Source organism: Lutjanus erythropterus, chromosome 14 (assembly GCF_056507025.1).
Source record: "Lutjanus erythropterus isolate fLutEry1 chromosome 14, fLutEry1.hap2, whole genome shotgun sequence".
Lineage (NCBI taxonomy): Eukaryota > Metazoa > Chordata > Actinopteri > Lutjaniformes > Lutjanidae > Lutjanus > Lutjanus erythropterus.
The window spans coordinates 15258655-15286517 of NC_139330.1; the positions used below are offsets into that span (position 1 = coordinate 15258655).

The window sequence follows — 27863 nt, forward strand, 5'->3', positions numbered from 1 at the left end:
TTGACGTCAGCGTGCGTCATATTGCTTTCCGCTTTCATATCTCGCACTCTCTCTGTTCTGTGGAGCAGTGTGCCTGCCAAGAGATGAGCTTAGTCCAGCCTAAACTGCAGCTTCCACTCACATTTTTAAATTGGATTGTATTATTATTTTATTATTGCAGTAATAAATTATTTCTAGAACAATGGCTTAAAATCTTCCTTCAGTGAGCAGCATTATATGGCCCTCTGTGCCCTCTTCATTGACCTTTGACCCTTTCTGAAATCCCCTTGTGCTTTTAAAAAAAAATGCAGCCTTCTTGTTCTGTGTTTCTTTGTTATCCTGTAATATTCACTCTACCTACTGCCTTTTTTTCCTCAACTTAATCAGTTCAAACTTCAGGCTGCTGTTTCATTTAAAAATCTACAGTCATTTAAGATTTCAGTAAGTCACACACTGCACCTCTGTGGGGATAAATTACTGCAGATGGATCCTATTCATGCATCCCTTTAGTTAAGCATGCATATGGAAACACAGGGCTCTCTACAGAGGATAACTCTACAGCAAAAGCAGCATAAACGAACATGCAAGTAGCAACTACTCTTCCTCGAGAATATTCGTCCATTTGGATCCCAAAACCCCAAAGATCCAAAACCCCAAAAACCCCTAGCTTATTTGTAATTGGTGTATACAGCTTTAGTGACTGACCCTGTGAGGGATGAACTGTACATATAAAAGTGGCTAATAATGGCAGCTAATGGCATGAAGTTGATTGCTCCTATGTGCTATAATACAGTGGTTCTCAACCTGGGGGTCGCCAGATTGTTGTGGAGAATAAAATAAAATATTGTGGCAAGCAGCACAGAAAAATCTGCAAGATACAGCAGCTTCAAGAAATGTAGCAGCCACTTCACTAATGGTTTGATTTATAAACCAGCACAAAAATGACAATTGCCAAGTCAGTCAGGCTGGGTATCATTTTTCTGTATGAAGAACCCCTGTTGTGATTGGCTGGGAGCAAAATAGTCTTCTTTTTTTTTTTCAATATTAGGGTGAATGCAGGTATCGTTTGACTGGAGAAATTTTGATTCTACTTGGTACTGGGCTATTTCAATTGAAACCTATAACCAATACCCAGTCTTACTCCCCAGACTGCTGCAGCCACTGTCCGGCGTCATCTGCCCTGCATGCTTTGCCCTCTTTTACGCCATCAATGGAGGATTTATTTCGACCAAACCAGAATTGGTGTTTGTTGGAACAGTGGAAAGACGAAACAAGACATTTTATTTTGTTTCTGTCATGTTCGAACAAAGCTGACGATGATGACGTATTGCAAAAGGAGTCTGGTGAGTTTGGCAAGAGCAAGAAAACAGCTGTTTCTGTTTAAACAAAAACTTTTTTTTACTTCTTACTCTCATTGTAGTGATCTTTCCCATAATGCCAGAGACTTTTGAGACTCAGGTTATAAAATTTACGGTCTGCACTGCTGTTGAACTGCTGACTGACAATTGAAAAAACTGGAATAATCTCAGTCGACTGGAGGTTTCTCTGACTGATGATTCAAATCTTTGATAATGCAATATGGATTTTTTTGTGATGGTTGTGAACTGGAAAAGGCTGAGAACCACTGTTCTAATAAATGCAAGCCACAGGCTAATCATCGCTTTTTTCAATGTGGCAACATCAAGAGAAAAGGAGAAAAGTGATGGTGTTTTTGATAGAAACATTAAAATTGTGTCTGCACAGCTACATAATGCAGAGAGAAAGGAATGTTTTTTAATGGGAAGAGACATACCAAACAGACTGTATGTAGGACACATGCATTTATGTAGGAGGGATGCATTTGCTGTATGTGGTTGTGTGGTGATAATTCATGCCTTTAGAGTATATAAGATGACTTATATTGCTGTCTTCATATTACTTAGTATTCGGACACATCCATATAAAAATTAGGTATGAAATTGTGTTATTACTAGCACAGGTATCTTCAAAATTGTGCATACCCCTCTAGACTTGCTGCGAGGTCAGTGTATACAATAAGTTGTCATTCAAGCTGAGAATAAATGTATGGCTTTTTCATAAAAGCGTTCTTTTAATCTGGCGTAAAAATTGTGCTCTTGTTCGGTGGCTTTTTCTCGTTAGCCAATGGCTAGTATGTCAGGTTGTGTTGGCAGTAGGTGGCACCCTTATGGCAACATTAGGACAGTTCCCTGTGCAAACAACATTTTCAGTATGTGGGAACTGCCTTGTAATAATAAATAAATAATAATAAATATGGTTGTATTCATTGTTTGATCAAGTAAAAGATTCAAAGTTGGCTCAGATATAATCTAAGGATCTTGTTGTAGAGATTGTGTAGAGTCCTGGTGAAGTACAAATAAAGTCTGTTATTAAATTACAAGCCAAGCTGCTGCTTTAGTAACACATTATGGCTTAAATGACATGATTAAATGTTAACATTATGAATAGAGCTACTATAAAAAGGTAATATGGACAAGATTTGCCCCAAAAGGTGATGCAAACCTGCTCAGATTCATACAGTCCAGTGTAAGGCTGGATAAAATCCAATACTATGTTATTTAGATTTGTCCAATCAAGTTTTTCTTCAGATCTGTCCCACTTATAGTCAACAATGTGAAGTCAGGCAGAGGTGGGACAGTGTGTGCCAGTGGGGACCTGAGTTTCACTGGTGGCTACGTCAGATAAGATGGCTCAGTCTCCTGTGGGCGTTGTGTCGGAGCATGGAGGAAGTCTATGACAGAAGGGATGGTGCTTTAGTAAGGAAAACCAGTGAATAATAAAGAGGAAGATGGTGTGTGCTTCACCCCTCTTCCTCAATGTCACTGTGCTAGCTCGTCACTGGCAGTTGCTCTGAACCCTCCTCCAAACTCTTCTCTCCGTCCCGAGACTTTTTTCTCCTCTTGTTACCTAGAAACAGAAGAGATATGATTAAATTCGGGTTATTCATTACTGGTTAAAATACCTGCCTGAAAATGCAGCCGTAGCAGCTGTTTTTGTAATTGCTTTACTGTCAATAAAAGCACCTTCCATGAGATTTTGTTTTGAAACTATGTCACATTTGCCACATAAATGGTTTCTGTGTCCTCGGGGATACAGTCATTTAAAAAAGGGGAAAATGTTACATGTTGCTTATACATTAGAAAATAAGAAATTAATTTTCAAAAATATTTGCTTCCCCATTTAAGGGTTAACTGAAATAACCTCAGCTGCATTGAGCAGCACAGCTACTGCCTCAAATAAATAAATAAAAGTAAATGAGTCATATTGTATCTGAGCCAACAGGGAGAGCTGCATCTGGAGAATCTGCTCTGCAGGAAGGAGTAGGCTGCAGTGAGAGGACACGACACATCACCTGTTGCTAAGATACCCCTGGCACGGTGCCTGTGTCTGACAGAAAAGTTTGCGCACATCTGATGGTATGAGTGGGTGTGCTGTCGCATCCGTGTTGGTGACAAACGGCTCACTCACTCAGTTTACGCAGGAGCTTTTTTCCAATGTTCTCCTCCGAACTGGACAGAGACATAGAGCTGATGAAGGGAGAGGTGGACGGCTGAGATTCTGTAGGCACATCTGATGGAGGAAATTTAAGAGACGAGAGAGTAAGATGGAAGGGATGCAGGAGAAATGACAGAAGGAGTAGACTGAACGAAATAACCCCCAAACCTACATAGATATCTATAACATAGATTCTAGTGCAGGTGAACGTCATGAAGAGAGTTTTATAGATTTACAATTGAGACTATGTAACTTTTGATGAGTAGTACTCAAGATATTACATTGACTGCATATGTAGCCATAAATTAAAGGGCAAGTATGTAAGATTTAGTGGCATCTTGTGGTGAACTTGCAGATTGCACACACTTTGTTTTACTCTCCCCTTGCAAGTGTGTAGGACAATTTACAGTGGCTGCAGAACTTGCAAAACGCAAAAAAGCCACATCTAGAGCCAGTGTTTGGTTTGTCCCCTCTGGGCTTCTGTAGAGACATGGCAGTGTAATACAGCAGCGTCTGCAGAAGTGGACCCACGGTCTCTGTAGGTATAAATGGCTCAATCTAAAGTAATAAAACCACAAAGATTCTTATTTGAAGGTGATTATACACTTATGAGAACATACTATGAATATTATATTCCATTTCTGTGATAATTTGCCAATAGATCCCCATAAATTGTAAGCACTGACCCTTTAATGGCACAGAGTGAGAATGAGTTTTCCTTTATTCTATTAGACTGCACTTAAAACAGGACAGGTAAGGTAGAATGGGATCACAAAAGGGAAGCAACAATTATTACTCCTGGTGAGGTTCTTCTGTAATGAAACCATTGAAATGTGAAATGTTAAACTCTAGTGTAGGAGTAGAAAAAAGAGAGAAGAGTCATGAATTCAGCAATCTGACTCAGCAATGTGAGTAACAACGTTATCTATCTAAAGTTTGCTTATATTAACCAAAAAAGCCACTGTAAGCTACTGATCATACCAGATCAAGTAAAGCTGTTGCAAAGTACTCAAGTGTATTAGATAAATAGTATGGTTTATTGCATGTGAATTAAACTGTGTACAAGGGAAAATGTGTTAAATCTTGTTTCAAAAGTCACATGGTCTTGTGACTTTCTTTGATATAATTTAATCTGCTGCCTGAAAATACTGAGCACTTTCATGTTTGTTTAGCCTTGCCGCCAATATTTTGTATTTAGCAATTTTTGATGTTTAAGTACATTGAGAATTGATGGAAAGTGATTGTCTATTATTATTGTTAACCCACGTCTGTCCATGCAGTCTTGTAAGTAACAAAAAAAAGGAACATTGTGTACTTTTGCAAAGCAACAAGCTAAAAGTCTATCCTGAGTTTTAACTGAGGTGGGAATCCTTTTTTCAGGATGCATGGAGTAGCACTCACCTTCCTCTCCATAATTTTCCGGCCGGTCCTCGTGGATGTAGGGAATCTCATCCATGCGGAGGAACACGGTATCGTTGGGACTCCTTTGCCCATCAGATTTACTGCCTGTGAAGAAAGAATTCAACCAATCAGCTCTAAACCAATTGCATGTAGCCACATAACAGCAGCTCTGCCTATAGAGGGAGGCAGAGAACTTGCTTTCTTTTATCAGTCAGAGGAGCTTTTTTTTTAGGGCCCAGTAAGAAATCAGATACAGACAGACAGTGGTGACCATTGACGGGTTTAAATTCCAGCTTAAGATGAGCTCCAACCAGTGAAGGGTATATAATTGGTAAAATCTGTGGTGGAAAAACTTCACTGGGCTCTTGTATTGACAAACAACAGAACCATCTGTCCGGAGATTTTTCTTAATGACACTAACGCAAACACACACAAACTGAGTGGCGTGATACACACAGCGTAAGACAGATGGTATGTGGGAAATCCTTTAAGCCTCGGAACCAATGCAGATTGGTTGATGCCATGTTTGCACCAGTTTTGTGAGTGAGTCACTGTGGGTGTTTGACTTACAGAATTCTTTACTGATAAACATAGTAAATATGATGAAAAATTATTTCAACTGGTATAAATATCATTTGGGCTTTTTTACAGGATTTATTATCATTAGAACTGCCAGTCAGGTCGCCCCTGACCAGTTCTGACCAGAGTATCAAATAATAATCATGTATTTCTTGTGTCAGACAGGTTTTTGGCCCCTAGCCCACAAAGCAGTCCGATCTGTGTGTTTGATCCTTTGAACCTCCTCTTTCTTCCTCTTCAAAAGAAGTCTCTACCTGTCCGATGAATCGTGAAATTCATACTGAGCCTCACCGAGCCAGGTCAACATTTCAGGGATTTTGTGTTGCTGTTATCCACTGAGATGAGCCGTGAATGCAAAATTATCAAAGGTCACAGGTAACTAAAAGAGAACAAGGGAAATCATGCCTGGGCAAAGGGCTTATGGAAGAGGTATGAAGCCGAGGATGGAAATAAATTGATGTGTTTCAGAGGGGAGGAGGATTTGGAGGAGAGATAAGGAGATGATGATGTCAGGTACTAAAAGATTTTCATCCTGCATGTTGAAGCCTGACCATGGCGACAAGGACATGGGAAGTAGATTGTCAATAGGTTCAATTTTTGTTCCAACCTTCATGTTAGATTGAAGTCGACCAGTATAATCCAAAACAGACAAACACACACAGTGTCCTTCAGAAGGTTATTCTTGTGTCAAAAAAAAAAAAAAAACTCAGAAAGAGCGTTCACACCTTGGAACTTAAATACTCTGCACTGAAGTCCACACAGAGGAAACAATTTCAGAGTTAGCAGCTCCTCGGGGATAGATGCTGGTCAAACCTTTTAGACCAATCGAAGTTTAAAAAAAAGATTTTCTGTGCATGAGAACGGTGGCGAATGGTCACATTTTAGAAAGCAAAAATGGTGAATGTTAGGCATATTTGCTTGAAACACACTCAAAATAACTGATTTAGCCAAATGAGCTGTTTTTTCTTTATTTTAGGTGCGACTGTTTCAAATAATGTCCTTGTCCTTTTTAACTCTATACAGATGCCAAGGACATTTAAAATGTATTTTTTGTTATTTATCATGGTGTTGTCTATTTTACTCTGTGCTCATGTCTCAGTTGTAAATGCAATCTTGATTTCAGTGTGACTTCCTGGTTAAATAAAATTTATAAATTTGGAGAGAGCAGTATTTGGCTCCCATAACAGCAATTTCCTTTTGTAAAAAGCTATCTGATGCCAAGGTAAAGGGATGAAACTATTCTAAATATAGCATACACTTTTTGTTGATTTTTTTTTTTTTTTTGTGGCTTTCAGGTGCTTCTCCAAACTAAAGGCATGCCAGCTGCCATCTACTGTAGCTAAAACAATGACTATGGCTATGTACCAGTTAAACCAACCCACCATAGTAATATAAACACAATTTGTACAGTCAACATATTGCTACAGAACATCCACACTACTTACGGACAATACGGTTTCTTTCATTGAGCTGGGAGGTGATGTGAAGGCCACCGTGGGGATGGAGATGTGCAAGGCGTGCCAGCCCCAGTCGAGTGTGTGTGTGTGTGAGCGGGAGGGCTATGCTGTGTGAGCGAGCCTCTGGGACCGGAGGCCTCCCTTTAGCATCAGGATCCACTGGGTCCGGCGTCTGAGGGGAGCTGTCCATCCTGGTCGCTGTGAGGGCGTTCTGGTAGTGGTTCCTGGTGATCTGTTTGGACATGGAAAACAATCCTTATCATCAGCATTAGATCTGTGCGTGCGTGTGTCTAACCCCAGTCCAGAGGAAAGGAGGGAACATGGTGGAAGGGAGGTGAAGTAAGAGGGCAAATCCACCATTTAAGGCTAAAATATTCATGGTTGAAATGGAGCTCAATTATCCCCAGTGATTAAAGGAAAGAGGGTGTATGGAGAGGAGAGAGCGAGAGACAGGATGTCTGCGTTCAGTCAGAATCGGGGATTAGGACATATCAAAGGCAAATACTGCGCCAGTGGAAGAGCTTGCATTTTCGGGAATTTTGAAGATTAAATGGAGGGAGCTTAAAAGTGCAGTTGTTTGCTTGTGCTCCCATTTTTTTTTATGTTCACTGTGTGGGAAATTATGCATTTAATTGAGTTAATAATAACAATTTATAACCTTGATGATCTGCAGGTCTGTGAGCTGTCGGACTGAGTAGTCTGGTAAGTAGACCCCTCCTCCTATGGTGAGCTGACCCACGCTGCCTCCGCTCAGTAATAAGTCTGATTGGTTCAGACCACTGCCCCGTGAACTGTACCGCTGACCTGAACGGAACAAAGGATGAAAACATACTTTTAGTTGAGTATCTCATGCATACATCACCCCTGTTGTCAAAGACTGTTGTCAGAAAATTCAAAAAGACTTCACACACTCCAATCCATCAAAATACTCTTTAATTACATATTTTTGTAGTTTCAATCCTCAGCAGAAGAGACTTAAATAGATGTTTTTGACTATCCCTCTTCAGTGTTTACTTGCTGACTATTGTTAGATGCACTGCAGCTCTCTCTTTGTCTTCTTCTGCCCAACTGTCTAATTTTCAGCAAACAAGGAAGGCAGAATTATTATTTTTCCTAACATCAAAAATAAACTACTAAGTCTCACAGCTCCCCTACATTAAAGCATCCTTCATGCATCTTGATGGCCCTGGTGTGTGCATGTATTTATTACTCCATGGACGAGCATAAACATGTTTCCAAAACTGATTAAAGCACTGAGAAATGTGGTGTTACATAGTGAAATGTTTATAAAGTGTCAGTCACCCTACTGGCCACCCCAGGCAGTTGAAGTTATCACTACTCTCCCGTTTTATTTATGTCATATTTTAAGAGTTTCTTGACAGGCCCACTCCTTACAATATTTAACTTTTTAGACCCTGAGGGTTTCCAAGTGGTATTATTATTGTGCTGCTGTGGCAAAAACAACAGGTGTTGTGTTGGGATTTCTCTCCCCAGTGATGTTTTCCCCCTTTCCTTACTCTGTTAAGCCTAAACATATTCTACCCTGCTACAGGAAGCAGGGTAGAATTTGCCTATACTCTGCCTCACTGACTGGCAAGAAATGCTGCTCCTGTCAAGTCCATCGAAGAGCAATGACTCACAGAGAAAGCAAGTAAGAAAAAAAAACAGCTCATCTGAAATGTGGTACTTCTGCTTAAGAGAAAATTCTGGGTTCTGTAATGTTCTAAGAAGGGATTTTCAACTATTTAATGGGGTCTTCCAAATCGCCTTCAGCTCGCCCTGAACATCACACGTGCAAAACATGCACACACCCAGCAAGAAACAGACAGAGAGAGAGAGAGAGAAAGAGAGAGAGAGAGAGAGAGAGAGAGAGAGAGAGAGAGAGGCCTTCTGCTTGCTCTGCAGTCTTAGCTGGATTTCATATAATCCTGTGCAGGTCATGTCCTTCCACTGGGAAATTCTCTGAAATCACTTCTTTTAATTACTTACTTCCCACGGCTGCTGCCGCTGCTCCTGCAGGCTGACGCTATACAGACACTGGATGGGATTTAGACAGCAAAAACAGACCCACCACCGGAACAGCACTAATTTATGATTATTACTGCTGAACTCTTCCTGTTGTCATCACCATCACCGTCACCCTCACTGTGACTCACATAAAAATATTGATCTAATTGCTTGATGTGTGCACTTACTTACCAATAGGCAGGGGCGGGATGAGTGCTGGCATGCCATAATAGGAAAACGCTCCATTTTCAAAGCGGAGAGCCTCCTTTCCTATCTCAACCTCCACTCGTCCCTGCAACGTCAGCACAGCCGTGTACAGCCATCAGCTGTGAGCTCCATGCTCATGGTGTGACATTGAATTGATTACTCATCTAATTGGACCTCCCATACAAAAAATATGTAGTAAAGCACAGTAATAATAACACTGTCAAGCACAGGAATGATTAATGCTTGGCTTCATACTTTATATGCAACAGCTTTTCTGTCATTAATATTATTAAAAATAAGAATCTGTCTGAAAAAGCAGCGGCAGAGTTTTGGATTTACCTGCAGAATGAGAACAAAGTAATCGACAGGCTTGTTTCTCTGGAAGAGGTAGTGTTGAGGCGCGTGTTTGTTCTTGGGGTTGAACTTGAGTTCCTGCACGACGCTGGGATGCTTGATAAGACGCAGCAAGATCTTCTCTGACAGGTGACACAGCCTGAAAGGCTCCACCTCTGCGAGATAGATGCATATAGACACACACGCACACAAAACACAGCAAAACAAGAGTTAAAAAAAGAACACAGTGTTCCCTGTCACATGCCCTCATCCTTGATTTATCCTGCAGTCCACTGTGTGCACAAGAGTTGTCCCGATACCAGAAATTTAAACTTTGATGTAATACTGGTGTAAAGAAAAATATGCTCAATACCTCCTTTGATACCATAACAAAAAGGGAAAAAAAGTCTCAGACTCACAAGATAGGATCATTTTGTCTTTTTTTTAAATCAGCAGTCTGCACACAGTGCTGGTATAGAAACCTCACTGAACACGTTCTGCTTTTATTGAAATGAATATTGTATCATTTTTAACATGTGATATTGAAAAAGTATTTAAGCGTTGAGTATATTTATTTTTGGTAACCTTAGTGTGCACCCACAAATACTTTGCAAACATACAGTGCATGCACAAATGTAAAAACATACACACACACAGTGTTACCTGTTGCCAAGAAGCGGTGTGTTGCGAGTAACAACTGTGGCGAGATCTTCACCTTCAGCTCATTTTCTGCCAATTTGAAGATGGAAAAATCCTGCTGTTTCCTCTCATGGTTGGATACACGCCTTTTGTTTCGATTATCAGCTACGAACACACACAGATTGGAAACCATATAAAGTGGACAGTAGGGATGTAACAATACCAAAAACTCACAGTATGGTAATATCACAATAAAAACTCCATGGTTCAATATTTATCACAATATGAAAAAAACAAAAAAAGGACGTCTTGAAAAAATGTCCTTTTGAAATTATAAATCTGATGCATAACACACTTTCTGTTCTTACACAAGTAGGTTTTCTTTTTAATTTAAAGTGCTTCCACTTTCTTTCTTTAACAAAAAAATAAAAGTAGCAAGTTTTGATTTAAGTATGTGCAAAAAATAGGTATGAATTCCCTTTAGCAATGAATTATAATAAAAAAAATAAACTTATAATGTCACAGTACATATTGCACAGTACAATAATGAGACATTTTTTATTACAACATTGCAATATTTAATATATTGTGCCATCCCAGATTTCACATTTTATATTTGCTCTGATATACGCTCAGGAAGGTAAAGTTGTTATTCTTTGATTTATTGGATTTGCTTTAGTATGTATGCCTCATAAGTACTGGATCTTTTGAACTAAAAGGAATTAGCAGCTATTTAGAGGTGACACTGACTTCATTAGTTGATGCAGTTTTATACTGCATGCTTACAAACACTACAGATGGTTTTACAGACATTATTTCTCTCAATATCAGTATCTACAGCTGCAGATAGCTTGATCCAGTGCTGTGTAAACACACCTCTGATTGATAAATTGACTCATCCTCTGCAGATGTGAGCAGTATTTAATATTTTATACTCTATTAAATACATTGTAGCTGCAGTAGGAACAGCTGGTACTGTAAATGCCTGAAGTGCTAAGTCTGGGGAGATTAGCTCCCCTGTGCTATATATATACACACACATAATTATGCACACAAAAAACCCAGAGTTTATGAACACCCACGCAAGTGCACCCATGGCAGAGACTGCCTCACACACTGCATGTAATTAAAATTGTAGCATGCTTCAAAATTGTATGTTCATTTCTTCTGGGAGCAGAGGTTTTGTAATAAAAAAATATATATTTTTCCCCCAATTGTGGCACACAAACAGTAGAATTCAGTGAGGGAAAAGATTAGATTCGATATGAAATGAGTTTGGCATTTGAATTTCTCTCTGTGGAAAGCCTTTCCAGCCAATTAAAGATGAGCGGATTATGGTGATTATCTGTGAGACTGGGCCATTTATTCACATTATTTAATTATGCATCAGCAAGGAGCTGCGAACAACAGGGGACAGAAGGTCAGATCAATAGTTTAATGAAAAAATATGGAGAATAAATGGTGGAAGAAAGGAAATTCCAATGCACTATTCATGCAAAATACAACTTGTCACATTCCTAAATATTGCCATACACTGTCTCTTGCTGAACTGAATGTTTTCCATGTTGTTGTGGACCAGAGAGCTGAACAAACTCAGTCAGCTGGTGTGACAAACAGAGAAAATCTATTCAGTGTGAGAGCTGGAATTATAATGCAATTGATTCATAGCTAATGCAACAGTGACATTGAAAACTCAGCTTCATAATCAGCATGTTTATGCATTATACGCACTGTACAAGTCTGTCTCATCCACAATCTCAGACTTGATGATCTCCTCGATGACGTCCTCCAGGGTGACGATGCCCATCACTTCATAGAAGGGATCTCCCTCTCCTTCACTGTTCACCCTCTGCACCACAGCCAGGTGGGACTTACCTGCATTCACCAGAGGAGAAAAAGTTATATTGTTTGCCAAATGTGAGTTTCTGCTTAAAAACTGCTCATGCAATGGGTTGAGAGGCGACGTCACAGGATAAAAATAACACCAGTCAACAGCCTCCAACTGGATCTGTGCAGTCAAGATGAAAATCAGCATTAAAACACCAACTGGGGCTGAAAGAGCATAAACACGGGAGAGGTCTGTCTTTGAGCTCAAAGATGAAATTATTTCAACGTCAGGAGTGCCCTTGTGTGTGTTTGTGTTTGTGACTCAGACGAGAAGACAAATGGGCATTGGGGATTAGTCTGGAGACACTTTGACAGTTTGGGAGACTTGGTCCTTACATAAACACTGAGATTATGCAATCAGACTGGGGATGCCTGCATCTGCTGACGAAACTGCCCACGCTGCCACCTCTGTAAACACACACACACACACACACACACACACACACACACACACACACACACACACACACACACACACACACACTTTATGCATCACATGAGCAGACCAAGTGAACATGACAAGCCTGCCAGATATAATGACGCAGCTCGCCAACAGCATCTCTGCAGCCAGTCAATAAACCAAATGTGACAAGAAGTTAAAGTTGCAACGAAACAAACCTCACGGGGAGAGAAAAACAGGGAGAATGACCCTGAACACATTAACAAACATTTTAGCCCCCCCCCCCCCATTCATTGAAGTGAAAGTGAATAATGGTGAATATTTTAATATTTTAAATTAAAACCATTTAATTTATACATTTTTTTGCAGTTTGTAAAACTTAAAGATTCAAGTTTATCTAAAGAAGAAGAGTAAATTAAGCAGTAAAAAGTTTAGTTCATTTCAAAACTTTTTGAGCTGCACTCAAAACTCACAATCTGCTGCAGGAAGGGGCTTTGAAATTCTAAGTTGTCTCAATTTTTTTTTTACTGTGTAGTTACAACATGATCTCAGTGTTGCATAGTGACTTTTGTCAAACTAGGGCTGCAAGAAATGACAAGAAAAAAAACATTGTGATTATCTGGACAGTAATACAACCATGACATGATTCACGATTAGTGGGAATCATTTTTGCATCACAGTTTTCATTTTCACTGAAGAAAAAAAAATAAAACATGATTATGTGACATTTGTTTGGGGTCTGTACCAAACAAACATGTTTTCTCATATCAGGGGAACAAGATCCGTAAGCCAGGACATCTCTGCAGCAGTGCTTCATTATAATGCTGTTTGTGACACTTAGCCACATTGCAATTTTGATAAAATTTCAATTAATTGTGCAACCAGGATGATAAAGGATTGAGGTCATTTAATGATTTGTTTTTTAATGGATAATGTTCCCAGAATCTCATTTCTCTTTTGCCTTTGGCTCAGGTTAGCAATGAAAGCTTACGGGTTTCCATGGGGTGTACCTTTAACAACTCATTCACTCCATTCTCTACTAAACATGGAGGGTCAAAGAGGCTTAGTATCGAGGATATAGTTACTCTTAAATTCTGTCTACAAACCTCTGGCAGTCAATCAAATCTGGAGTAGAGATCTTGGTTGCTCTATAGGGGGCGATGAAGCTCATACCCTCCCCGAAGTGCGAGCTTTACCTCAGTGGGGAAACAGGGTCTTTTCTGTACATTTATTGGAATTGCCCAGGGGTAGTGCATTTTTAGAAAATGGTATCTCCAACCTTATCTAATATCCTTGATATTAAAATGCCATATCGTCTTAAGCTGCCACTATTGAATAGTATTTCCTCTCTAGGTCTCCTGTCTCATCGAATGCTTGGACTTTTAGTTTGTCTGACAGTGGCAAAAAAATGTTAACCCTCTGCTGGCAGCCTCCTCATTCTCTGTCCTAGAATCACAGGCTACAATCTTTGTTGGACATTACATATATGTAACCCCCTGTATTGTCAGTATTATTATTGTATTTCCCATAGTATTCAATACAAAAGTTGATAACAAAAAATAATTGCAGCCAGACATTTTCAACACACCAAAAACAAAGCTATTTAAAAAAAAATCTGTTGTTTTGCTTCATGTATTTTGCCTTATCATCATAAATGTTTCTTTTTACGTCAACACTTAAGTCTGCCTGGTGACCAAATAAGTTATCTAACCAAATTTATGCTGTCACTAGAGCACGGCTTTCCAACCTCACCCACAAAATCAGTGGCTCATATGAGATGGGCCGATTTAGGAGATCACTGCCAGGGGATAAAATGGATCAAATGCTTTAATCCACTGCAACAAGAGGGGGAAAAAAAACCTGATTGACCGACAGGCAGCCATCTCCAAACATGAGAATGTGGCTGTGTGCGATTGGCTGAGATGGCGAGGTTGTACTCGGCGTATAGGTCAGCTTGTCTGAAGAGCTCAGGTGAGTCAGAGGTGGATTTTGCCATCAGCTGCTGATGTGCTTGGGCACTGCATTACATCATTCATATGTTACATAATACCCTTGCAGAACGACACACATACACACTTACCAGACTCACACGCAGACACACACGCCTGAGGCGAAACTGGGTCTACCATGGATGTCCCTTTTGCAAATGTTTCTGCTCCGCCAGTTTCCCCGTCTCCTCCAGACTATGTTTTGTTTTAGATCATGCATAATGTGTTGGCATATGACTGTGCATTATGTGTACATTTTTGATCAGTGCTTTCTGCAAACATTACAGCCATATAGTAGGCTACTAGAGAAGGAAATAATGAATCATTTAGATCTCTGCAGCAGTTATTTTCTCCCTGTTTTACACACATGCACACACAACAGTGTCTGCACAGAGTTTATAAAAAGAGCAGACTCCAACATCCTGGGAAAATTTTGGGGACTTAATAACTTAACTTGCATAAACTTGCATACGTAGCTCATCCACTGGATATCAGACTAACGCCAGTCCGTGTTCCAGTCTAAAGACCTGTGTGTTATGTATTCATTAATAACATGCTCCTCAGTATGAATCAAGAAATTAACATCATATAGTGTCAGCTTCATCTTTGCATGTGACAAAAGGGAATTGAACAACTGAACATATAGCTGGGGTGAAGAAATACCCCCCTCACTCACGGTGTAATAACAACAACAACAAAGAAAAATGAGCTCTGGTATATTATCAGTAACAGTAAATATACAAATTCCTATATCTGAATCAGATCAACTGAGAAAAAGTGGGTCGGTACATCTCAGGTATCAGACCAACCCTAATTTAGCAGAATTGTATGTAGTGGTAGGAAGTAACTGAATACATTTACTCAAATGCTGCAGCTAAACAAAACTTTGAGGTACTTATAATTTATTTTAGACTACTTCGTATTTCTACTTTTGTATTTTTACTACAATTCTTTTTGTTTACTTTCATAGTTACTACTTGCTGTTCAGATTATAATTCCACGTGCAAAACATATCAGTTTATAATAACAACATAATATCATACCAACAGAGGCACAATGTTGATACTTTTAAGGATCAGTGTGTGGGATTTAATAGGATCTAGGCAGTAAACCTGCAAACTGTAAACACTGTCCTTTCCAAGCGTGTAGGAGAACCTAAAGTGCCTGCAAAACATTCTACTATATCTAGAATCAGTTTTTGGTTTGCCAGTTCTGGGTTACTGTAGAAACGTGCCGAGGCAAATGGCAGAACTCCCTGGAAGACGACCTGCACCCACTGTAGGTCTGAATGGCTCATTCATATCTAATTACACTCACTGTAAACATATGAATATAACATTCCATCTCTGTCACAATCTGCCAATAAATCCCAATAAATCTTACATTTAGGATATTTCAATGCATTAAGTACTCTCTACATTTAGTAAATTTAAAATACAGGAGTTTTACTTGTAATAGGGTGTTTTTATCATAAGTTATTGCCTGAATACTGCTTCGACCAGTGATGTCACACCCCGGTACTGCAAGGTTTGCGTTGCTCATTAAACTTTCCTACTATGAAGGCATGCATGCATGAGGTCATTTTTGTATGCACGCATTTTCCTTGCATACTATATACTGTATATTGGCAATAGGGCTGCATTTTCAGAGTTGATAATTTGCTGATTATTTTTTCGCTTGATCAATTAACAATAGTTGTTCATCTATAAAATGTCAAAATAGTGAAAAATGTTGATCAGTGTTTCCAGTCCAACTTGACATCCTCAAATGTCTTGTTTTGTCCTCAACCCAAAGATATTCAGTTTACAACCAAAGAATCGATTAATTGTTGCAGCTCTAATTATCAGTCCTGCCTTACATTTCTTACATGACTGGTGACATTTCCATCCTTTCCTCCAATTCAGACCCCAGCCCATCACCCTTCTCAGTGAGACCTCCTCACAGTTTGCAGGCAGGCTTCCTGAACAACAGGAGTCTTTAATCCATGAGAGCAAAGTAGGAAGGAGGTGAGAGAGGAAGGGAAAGGTTGCAGCTGAATTTTTCATGGTCGCTCTGCAGGCTCGGATGGCGATGACCTGCAGAGTGCAAGAAGCTTCAAAGTCACCACGGGCTGACAATTAGATGCAAACAAACAATCCAGAGGTGAGCTTCACCTTTTCACCTGACCTTACTTATAAATCCACACTGTGGAAATACACTCTCAGAAATAAGGGCTCCGAATAGGGTTCTACCTGAAGTGCTGAGGTTCTACTCAGAACCATTTGCTTGTGAAAAACCCTTTACTGAAGACACGGTTCAACAAGGGTTCTTTACAAGATCAAGGGTTCCATTAAGAAACCTTTTTCATCCAAAGAACCCTTTATGGTACTAGTTAGTGCCTTTATTTCTGAGAGTGTACACAGACATATGTGCCGACCTGAGCGTATAGGTCACATGTGTCAGACCGAAGCCATCCTTCATAATCCTGAACAAGATAAATCTGTGGACCTGCTGACCTGTAAGTGGCAATCTGATTTATGATCCTGCCAAAGTCAAAACCTTTCACTTTCTGGTGCCTCTGACCGACATCTACTGAACTCTCTCTGTCAATGAAACAGATTTACATCTTAATCCCCACAACAAAAGCCAAAGTCAATGAAATCCTTACATAACAGTCGTTCCAGTCGCCTCCCGTGTGTCTATTTTACCTTCTGTGACACTGTCAGGGGAGCAGTTTGAGCTGTTCGCCACAGAGCACAGATTCACCGTCACATTCAGCGTTATCAACAAGAATCCCCGAGGAGAGGCGACACACTTCTGCTCGGCGGTGAAGAGATGCTATCACTGCATGTGTTCGAGGGATGGAGTGCTGTAATACTGTGAATGCACTTATCAGCAAAGACGCTTATCAGACAAAAGAGGCGTGAGTCAGAGAGAGATGATATTCATTGACTCCACTGCCATTCTAGTGAAGGCACACGCCTCTGCTCCTTGCCTTTATAAACAATTCAGCATTAGGGGAGGACAGGGAGGATTTATAAGGGGAACTGTAACACTCAATTAGGGCTGGGCAATAAATTGATATTATATTTATATTCTGAAATGGTATAAGTGCTGTCTTTTCCTGGTTTTAAATAATGCACTCTTTGAAGACTTTAAGACTTTTCCAGCTGTTTTCTTATTTACCTTTATCTCAGTATTGAAGTATTTGGTCATTGTTCATGTCACTCAGCTCTAATACCAACCCCACTGTAAAAACACTCAATTGCAAGTAAAATCCCTGCATTCCAGGCATTACTAAGGTAAAAGTACATAAATATTCTAGCAAAATTACTTAATATTCCCTGCCAATGTTTTATCATAACTATGATTTATGTTTTTGGATTGATATTACTGCTACATTAATGTGTGTGTTGCATTTTACTGTTATAGATGTATAGATATAGATAGAGGATGAGATCATTTTAACTCCTTTATATACTGATGGGTAGTTTAATCTATAGCAATATATCATTCTATAAGAGCATCATATGTTTGCACTATTTGAGTATTAACAGTGTGTTGCTTTAGAGACAATGTGTATGTCATGATATATATTGTACACTGCAGCATAGCTTAAATATAGAGACATGATACAACATAGTATATAAGCAGTATCACCCAGCTCTCCACTCAGTTCCTCCAGTCATAAAGAAGCTGGAGTGATGTCACTTACTCTGCACGTGCTCAGTTAGATCATCTTTCTTTTCAACAAAAAACAGAGGTATGAAAGTTACTTTTTGGATGTACAGTATTTTTCTCCTGCTATCTTAAGTTTAGATGATTGCAAATTTGAACTTGCATCAATTTGATCTCTAGGTTATTGGTTAAAAATGAACATAAACAAGCTATGCTAATGTCAATGTTGCTGGCTAGCGTACAAGATATTATCATGGCTGCAAGATCAGGAGCAATGTAACCCTTGAAAACATGCAAAAAATGTTACTTTTGTCCCTGGTCTCCCCTACATTAAAGTGTGCATTTAATAGGTGACACGCATAGCATAATATAAAGAGGGGGAACAGGCAGAGGGGTAGGGGCAGATAAAGTTCACCATGTTTTTGGCATGGGAAAATATATTTTTATGACATAAATTCTTCATTAACTCTTCTATGGTCCTTGGTAGTCTCTAACCTCTGGCTGAACCACACTCACTGTGTGACACTGGATCACATTTCACATATGGCTCTCACTGCTCTGGGGATCAAAGGGCTTTACTGGCAGCCCAACTGTGAGCCAATGGACTGATGTATACCCTGGCTTCTGGTCTGAAAACTGAAAGTTTAAGTTCACAGTCACTTCAAAGCACATTTAGCTGCTATAGGTAGCAGGAGGTAGCCTTGCAGTGATCCAACACACACGTGTGGTGCCTTACTGAACAACTCAACTTCTTAGTCAAAATCATTTCTAGACATGTTACCTCTCTTGAATTCCTCCAGCATCACATCCAGCTTGGTGTCGTTGAACACGCAGTGCATGGGGTGCTTGTAAAACTGAGTGATTGTCTTCAGTGGAGTGCAGTCGTCAGGATCCACGAAGGCCAGGTCTTTGACAAACAGGATGTCCACGATGTTGGACCTGTCGTTCTCGTAGACCGGGATGCGGGTGAAGCCGCTCTGCATCACGTCCGACATGGTGCAGAAGTCCAGCACGGCGTCTGAGGACAGCATGTAACAGTCTGACAGCGGGGTCAGCACGTCTTCCACGGTCTTGGTCCTCAGCTCTAGCGCTCCTTGGATGATGTTGAGCTCCTCTTTGACCAGGTCGTGGTACGGATCTGTGACGCGCAGCATGGCCACCAGCTTCTCCCTGGTGTAGAAGCTGCTGATCTCCTGGTGCAGCATGATGTCCAGGATCTTGGAGACTGGGTAGGCGATGGGAAAGAACACCAGCATGAGCAGGCGAGTGGCGCAGAGGGTCTTGGAGGCGATGGCGAGGCTGTGCCTGGACGCCACGGAGTGAGGTAAAATCTCGCCTATAAAGAATATCCCTAAAGTGCAGAAGGCAGTGGAGAGGGCAGTCATTCCTAAAATCTGGCACATCCACACCACAAAGCACGTATTTGTGAGCACGTTGCCCAGCACCACCGTGCAGAGGATGTAGTTTCCATGTTTACGCACTGACTCTATCTTCCGTGCGTACTTCTGCTCCTTGTCTGTGCCGCTGTTCTGCAGGACCCGCAGCTCCACGGGGTCCAGTGCCAGCATGCTGATGTTCAGCCCGCTGCAGAGCGCAGACAGCCCCAACAGCAATACCGAGACACCCGCCTGGAGCCAAACATCTGCCTCTGGAGGTCTCTCCACCACCGCCAACCAGAAGTCTTTGGTGCTCAAATGCTCCCACTTCACTCCATCGAAGGCGCACATGGAGTAGTATTTGATCACCTCTCCTCTGCGCAGGTCTTTGGCGAGCAGCTCCACCAAAACTGAGTTCTGACTTGAGGTGGATCTGAATGAGCCCAGCAGCTCGATGTCAGAGCTCCGGGTGTTCTCTTCCTCGCACGGGTTCACTCTGAGCCGGAGCCGCTTGTCCGCGTCCCCGCTGTCCCCACCTGGCTCCTCTATGAACGCGATCCACGGCGCGGCAGGAGCGGAGTCAAGTCTGCCGCTCATGTTGAGGCTGTCAGGATGCTCCGCCGCTGCTGGAGACGCGGAGTAGTAAACCCTCAGCATGAAGCGGGTGCCCTCGGTCGCCCTCAGTATCCCATCCTGCACGGACAGCTCTCCGCTCTGGGTGTCCTCCGGTCGCACGCCGAGCAGCGCTGCCGTCGGTGCGGGCAGAGAGGAGAGGGCGACGGTAAGGAAGAGGAGAGTGAAGCGGCGCGGATGCAGGATGCAGCGGGGAGCATCCGCAGCATCCGCAGCCATCATGCTGAATGAACCACTGAAGGACATGGGAGAAGTGGGTCACGTGGTGTGCGGATGGGATGGATGGAGCAGCTGGGTGGCCATATCTGTGGAGAAGAGGATGGGTATGTTAAACACAGAGAGAGACAGAAGAAAGGAGGGAGGGGGGCACCAGGGTGCTTAAATATACATGACAACCCATGACGTGGGCCTGACTTATTTGCTTATTTGCCAGTTTCCAAAAATAGAATGCAGGAAAAGCCCAATCATGAATGATTAACGTGATACACACGAGCTCATACAACACTCACAATTACAGAAAACCATTCATAAGCTTGATATTAGACTGGTATTCCATTGATATCGAAACAAACACTAAACCAAAGATGAAAACTGCATAAACTGATTATTAAGATCCTGAACACAAACATAATTTAGGCCATTTATTACCGAGTTTTGCTGAAGAAAAACTGCATAATGTTAGATAGGAGTCACAAATATTACACATCTGAGATACAATCTTTTTTGCTGTTTTGATGTCTCCACTAGATGGCAGCATTATCCCCTGTTTCAATGCATCTTGTAAAGAAAAGTACCGCAGTTTAGTAGACATCAAATTTAACGGGATAATGAGTGTAGATTTATTTCTAAACATTATCTCTGAGCGTCACGCAAATAGATGCTTTAGGTTTGCGGATCTCTCTTTCACTGTTCAGGTATTTTTTGTGTGATCCAGCACCCATCTCACTGGGTTTATGGATACGCGTGTCTTTTTAATTTTTCATAGATTTATTTCTTTATCATAAAAAACGGGTTTGTTCTCAGAATTCACATCTTTAACAAATAAAATAAATGTTTTAATCTTTCAACGGATTTTAGAAAAATACATTTTGATCAGCTCTATTACATGAAAGTTTTATATGTCATGCAATATATAGTATACAAAGACCGACATATTAAGACTACTGCTGATGAAATATAAATATTAATATTAAGAAGATAAAATATTTGTTATTCCGTTTACAACGTAAAATTACATACAGAAATAAGTTCCAAAAAAGGAAAATAGGTTAATACTAGACTCTGGTTATTATTGTTGTTGTTGTTTTATTATGATTATTCTAAGAATTTGCCGCAGATCGAGCAGCTGCTCTTGAACACAGTAAAGTTCTCATACAGCAGAGTTCGATGAGAGTCGGATTTACGAGGTAGGAAACTGAAGGTGAGAACAGAGTCCTGCCAAGTCTTAAACACTCAAACACTCTGCTTTCTGTCAGCCACACACCGAAACATTCGGAGAACAAGACGAGAACAATCTGGGTTCCGAGGAACACCAGAGAAATAAATAGCCTCCTTTAATTTTTCTCCGATCAAACGGATTTTAAGATATCAGATAAAGTTATCCTCGGACACAATCCTGTAAGTTCTGATGAAACTGTTCGCCAATTAAAAAATCTTTGGAAATCTAAATTTCAAAAAAATACCAAAGAATTTATTATTTTAAATATCTATAGGCTCATATACCGTATTGGAAGACTCAGAGAAATTTTATCAGTTTTCCAACGAAAATCACTCAAGATGCCACATAACATTTCTGTGTCGATCTAAACTTATTTTCCTTAACAGGAAGTTTAGAAAACTCTATAGGACGTTCCACCATAATTAAGTAGTTTATTAAATTAATCGTGTATTATAATCTTCTGTTTGTGAGTCGAAAATTGATATCCACACAGTTCTATAATGATGTTATTATAAAGTGTACAAATTCAAAAATATTTCTACTTCTGTCTAAGGTCTATATTTCTATTTATAAAAATATGCGTGGGTGTCCCAAACTTCAACGCAAAGAATTCCAGAATAAATACTAAATTTAATCAGCAGTGATAAATTTTGCTAAACAAAACGTTCACATACAATAGAAGCAGCTGAGCCCAACACTTCTCCTGTACGATGTGAAGTTTTTCTTGTATATTAATGCTCCGAGTTCACTTTAACATATAAACATAGTCCAAGTTGATTTCTGTTTCTATGTATTTCTTTTTGTTGTTGTTTAGCACCTTTTAAACTACTGCAATACGTGCTTTTTTTCAGCACGAACTCGGCAAGTCTAACATCTCATTTTGTTAGTTTAACACAGTATAAAGCTGTCACGAAGTCGAAAATACAGAAAAACGATACAGACTCCTATAAAAATAAGCAAGTATCTAGTGATAACAACTCAAAACAGTGTTATACAACAATTTTAGTCCTTCTCACTGTTTATACTAACAAATAAAGTACAGGGATGTAAGAAATAAAACCAGAAAACATGTCTTTCTGAGCTTGTCTCTATGTGACTATGTTATTATTTAACAATGAATAAACAAACTACATGGCGGTAAAGGACATGATTATGCTTTTTTCGAAGAACTGGCAAAAAAAAAATAAAAAAAAATGGTAAACTAGCTTTTATTCGAAATATGTTGTTGAACCGAACCTGAAATTATGCCACGGATCTTATCTTTCATGTAATAAAAAAACATATTATGCTGCGCAGCTAAATGTCTGTGAAGAGTCCTGGCGCTGTTTTGATTCAGTTTTAATCAACAGATATCTGCCCAAAGCCATTTAAATCACCCATTTCAACAGTTCCTCCATTATAGTCTGTCACTAAAACAGGTCATCATTATAAAACTGATGACATTCAGGGCGAACCGATATGAAGAAATGTGTACAACAGTCGATAGAAATGCTCCAAACACACATATTCGCACAGAGACACATGTAATTCCCTCTTCAAATATTATACAACAATATCGATGTTTCGTTAGGATAAAGTTTCTTTTTCTTTAACTAAGAAAAACATCCCCCAATATTATAAGTGACTTGCCAGATGTCCCATAGCAGCACACTTTAATATTTAATAGTTAATTAAAGAACTCTAGCAAATACATGAAAGTTAAATACCTTTCTATTAAAAACAAAAACTTGGGTTATATTGAAACCACATGTTAACTATGATTTCTAGCTGAGCCACAATGACAACAGTAGACTCTTGGTTTTCTGCTGATCTACTCCAAGGATCTCTGTTTATAACAGGACGGATAAAGAAGAAAAGACACTGCTGGATGACACAAGTCTCAGTCAGTGTACATGATTTGTGTCATCTTTGAGTCACATCAGTGTGTCTGGCACTCGGGAATGGCTCTAAGGCGCCTTTTCACGTTTAGTTAAAGAATTATAGATTATAAACAGCATTTTTAATGATGCGTCATTACAAAACACACCGTGCTGGATTCTTTTAATGGGTCTAATGGAAACCTTCGTGCGTAAAACCTGAAAGTTAACACCTTGGATAATTTTGCGGTTAAAAGTATTCGTGAGTATGTCTAATAAGACAGGGATAAAAAAGATTAAACCGATCTTTATTCGGTGCATTTTCTTCTCATGTAGTTTGCTGCTCATCTGTGAGACAGCAGTGACCTTAGACGACCACTTCTCGCTACACTGACCGCCTGATGAGACTTTGGCGCGGTGTAGCCTGGAGAAATCACAATAGACTGCGCGTTGTTTGCTGTTTAGTACCCGAGGAACATCTGGAGAGAAACGTCACATAAAGAGTTTATAGGTGAGTTCCATGTGTAGGAACTTAAATCCCAAATTGGTTTTGAATGTTTTTGAAAAAGGGCCAAACTCCGCATGTTTCCATCCCCAAATGTCATTGCTTTTGAAAAAATGTGCAGTCAATCAGTTGTTTGTCAAAACAAGCTGGAGTACACAGGGACATGGAATATCCTGTTGACAAGATTGTATCTTTTCTTGTTTTGAAACTTATTTTGTTCTCTCCAACTGTGCAGCCTGGAGATCCTTTCGCTGTGGGTCTTACAATATGTTCTATTGGAAGATTTAATTTACAATATGCTGCCAGCGATGGGAATAGATGAATTTCAGTCAGTGATCAGTTTTGAGTATGATATACATTTGAGTTCATGCCATCAACGTCAAAGTGTGGTGGGTAAACCTGAGCTTAGGTGAGCTTTAACCTCCCGGTGAGGCCTTTGCGCAGCCTTTAACTGCACTACAAACAAGTCCGGAGCAGGGCTGCGGAATATGAGACTAGATATTGTTTTTTTTCTGATTTTAAAGGCGACATTACTGTACAGTGATGTAATTTTCTTAACTCACCAGACGGTTCAGCTATTATTTGCTCTTACCCATTTAGTCATTAAATCCACATTACTGGTGATTATTCATCAAACATCTCATTGTGTTAATATTTTGTGAAAGCAACAAATAGGCATTCCCACAATAATGTATCATTTACATTGTTATTTTAGAGAAATGTGTACAATGAGATATATACTGTGTATCTCGAATTAGCCTAAAAATGTGAGATCTTGTGTATAAACCATGTCGTCCAGTCATTGTTTTTTTCACATGAGAGTATTGTTTGCATTTTAGTCTAAATCACGTTTTTCTCAGCTTAATAATTATATTTTCATCAATTAATTCTCTTTACAAAATGAATCGGAATGTCATTCAACATAGTTAACTCATTTTTTATCAGCCTTTTCATTATCATCACGATGACCTAAAACATGTAAATACGCGCAGCTTCTTCTTGACACCGAGCATTTTTTGGGCTTCACTTTATTGCTGGAGTCAAATTTGGTTTTCTATAGAATTATATTTCGATTGTTGTAGGAAAATGTCGATGTTTATTTCGGCAGAAAACAATATTTAGAAGACAGTGCGTCCTTATTTCTTTATTTCTAAGTCCTGTTGGCCACATGAGCTGGGGAATCTACTTCTGAGCAGTTTGCCCTCATACCTCAGAGAACCTTAGAGGGGCGGTGCTGCCTCCTCTCCTCCTCCCAGATTCTGGCTCTCACAACCGGGAAGGCTGGCTCGGGGCGTGCGCTCTTGTGAGCAGATCCCAAAAATACTCGGAGGGGCGGGGGGCAGAGGGGGTGAGACAACCAGACAGGAAGACAGATCCAGATCGATGAGACCAAGTTAAGAACCACCACCGAACTTCGCGGCAGCAGTTTGATCAGTTGTTTTTTTCTTCTTCTTCTCACCTTTAAGCCTCATTACGCGCACTGATCCTCCTGCTCTCCACACCAAGAAGATGCCCAAATCTTCACCTTGCGTATTCCCATGGTCCTCCCTGTGGCTGGCATCTTTGGCTACTTTGGTGGTGCAGTCGGTGCTCTCTTCCTCCTACTCCTCTTCTTCTTCCTCCTCTGCATATCAGAGACCTGCGGCTGGTGGGAAGCGGCCGGGCTTCATGGAGAGGACGCTGATTCTCCTGGATGTCAACACTCGCAGTCCGATCAGAGTCCTAAACGACAACTTCCTTTCGCTGCAGCTGGACCCCTCGATCATCAAAGACGGCTGGCTGGACTTTCTGAGGTACCAAAGAGCTTTGCTGCTTATCAGCAACATCGATCTGTATCGGTGGTGGTTCTTTTATTTATTACGCACGCAGCCACGTTGTCTGAATTGTCCTGGAGAGACTCAGCACATTTCTTCCTCTCTCAGAGAACTGAGAGGTCCAATGCTCCACAGCACTGAATGAGTCCAAACTTCTCAGATAATTTAATAAAGCGACGTTGAAAGTGAACGATCGGATCAAAGGCGATCCATTTCAGGCTTATTGTTATTAGTATACAGTAGTCACTGCAGATAGTATAAAACATTCTGTGCCTCGTATTCGTCTGGTCTTCTATACAAAATGGCCATTTCACTTTACGAGTCATGAAATATAAATTCTGCAGATTTTTTTTTAAAACAGCTAACATCAAATTTCACTTGGGTCCTCTGCCAACCATGTTGTTTTAATATGTTTTTTTGTAAATGCACGCCGAAGTGACTGACTTTCATTCAGTTTTGTGTCTTTACACTTTAAAATTCACTATAGGACGCACATTAAGAGCCAATAACCTCGCCACTGGAACGTGTCTGGACCACTTATTATTATGATTTATGACATTTTAAAATTCAAAACTTTGCAAAATAACTTATTAAGAGTTACATGTTTCTAGAAACTTTTTAGCTCACACAGACAAGCGTAAGAACCCATGTCCTGGATTGGTTTTAATTGTATGTTTCAGAAAAGGTTATTCAGTCACATAAAGAGATATGTAAGGAGTAGCAAACAAAATGATGATAAAAAAAAAAGGAAAAACGAGGAAACACAACAAAAAAAAGAAAATAATCAAGATGCCAACAACACTAACTCTAATGCGAGAACAAATCACACTGTATCATTGTTAGAAATTTGTTAAATTTGATCTACAGAAGATGATCTATTGGGCAAAATGTTACTTTATTTTGTACAGTAATTTTCATAAACTGAAAATCATTTACAGACAAATGATTTACTTTATGTACGCCCCAGTGTTAGCCTAATAATAAAAGAAGGCAACCCGTTATTATCATTATTATTCTACTAGAAATACATGGAACCATTTTCTAACTTTCAGTTCCAACATATCAGATTTATTTCTCATCAACATTTCTGTCATTCACATACCGTCCTGTTCTGTGTAAGCTGTTTAGTGCTCAGTCTTTTCATAATTAATATATTGTATACATTAACCTTCATCAACTACAATTTAAATATTGTTTGCGACTGAAATAACTTAAACAAGACGCTGTACTGTGTGTACTGTCTGTACTGTGTGTACTGTCTGTACTGTGTGTATTGTGTGTACTGTTGTCTACAGGCCTATCGGCCGTCACTTCATGCATCTTCCGTCATTTTATTGTGTGGAGCTGAACAGCCGACTGCCACGTAGGCTCCTAATGAAAAATATAGTAATCAACAACTAAGTAAAAGACCCCCGTGTACTTTTATTCGTTTTTCGAAACATCAAAACCTAATTAGATTATTCTGTGAAAAAGTACAATTGTTTTTATGTCTCCTAGCTAAATTGCTATTTTTTCATGCTGCATCCATCCTGTAGATATATAATAGAAGTAAAGTGTTAGTTTTTATTATTATAGTTGTTATCAATGAAAAATAATTAGGGTATATGTTTTTACTTGTACAAAAAACGAAGGGACACAGTTTTTAGTAGTCTGTGACAGCTGAAAACAAAAGTAGCTACAGATTATTTGGGAAACTTTCAGTTCATATCTGTAGGTCTCGTAGAGAATAAAACCGTCCATCTTCTTCTCATTATACGTGTGTTGTTTTAACCCTTCGTTGCTCGGCTCATACTGTACCTGCCGTGGTTCTTCATGTTTTCTTCTACCAGATGACAGATGAGGTTGAAGTCGCTGCCTGTGTCTTGGGCCGCTGATGTTAAACAGAAAAAACGGGCCTTCCGGCTCTACCAGCCACGGCAAAGTGAAATGACTTCTTCTGTGTGTCTATTTTAGGCTACCTTTCTTCATGTTTTTGACTACAGGTGTGCAAAACCAGAACGGAACTAAGCCGGGGACAGTCAACAAACGCTCGCGCTTGTTTTGTCGCCTTTCCAAACGGTTTCCGTGCTACTTAAATGTGGCCACAAGTGTAAAATAACACCACGATACGTATAATACTTCAATAACGCGCAGCTTCGTGACTCTTAATAATCAATAGTCATTAAGTCGGTGTCTTTCTGTCCTGTGTGTCTGC

General features: G+C 39.9%; 2 protein-coding genes across 2 annotated transcripts in view; one reads left to right on the plus strand and one right to left on the minus strand.

The window, feature by feature from the left end:
• Positions 1-1479: 1479 nt before the first annotated feature.
• cnnm1 (cyclin and CBS domain divalent metal cation transport mediator 1) lies at positions 1480-27783 on the minus strand. Its single transcript, XM_084735759.1, has 11 exons — positions 27467-27783; positions 18829-20361; positions 11847-11990; positions 10140-10280; positions 9483-9652; positions 9129-9228; positions 7588-7733; positions 6918-7161; positions 4894-4998; positions 3466-3567; positions 1480-2904 (listed from the first exon to the last, which is right to left on the minus strand). The coding sequence occupies exons 2-11, from the start codon at positions 20300-20302 to the stop codon at positions 2825-2827; spliced, it is 2706 nt and encodes a 901-aa protein (XP_084591885.1). The 5' UTR covers positions 20303-20361; positions 27467-27783; the 3' UTR covers positions 1480-2824.
• The window catches only part of hpse2 (heparanase 2), a 75804-nt gene continuing 73159 nt past the window's right edge, over positions 25219-27863 (plus strand). The window contains exon 1 of the mRNA XM_084735758.1: positions 25219-25648. Within this exon, the coding sequence (XP_084591884.1) occupies positions 25365-25648 (284 nt within the window). The 5' untranslated portion in view covers positions 25219-25364. The remainder of the gene's footprint in view (positions 25649-27863) is intronic.

Excerpts from the sequence above, each read along its gene's own strand:
- cnnm1 (XM_084735759.1), bottom strand. The coding sequence starts at position 20,302 with ATGTCCTTCAGTGGTTCATTCAGCATGATGGCTGCGGATGCTGCGGAT. Across the intron at positions 11,991-18,828 it reads GCTGGAGGAATTCAAGAGAG|GTAAGTCCCACCTGGCTGTG; the intron begins GTAACATGTCTA and ends TGGTGAATGCAG. Across the intron at positions 7,734-9,128 it reads CATCCCGCCCCTGCCTATTG|GTCAGCGGTACAGTTCACGG; the intron begins GTAAGTAAGTGC and ends TGTTCCGTTCAG.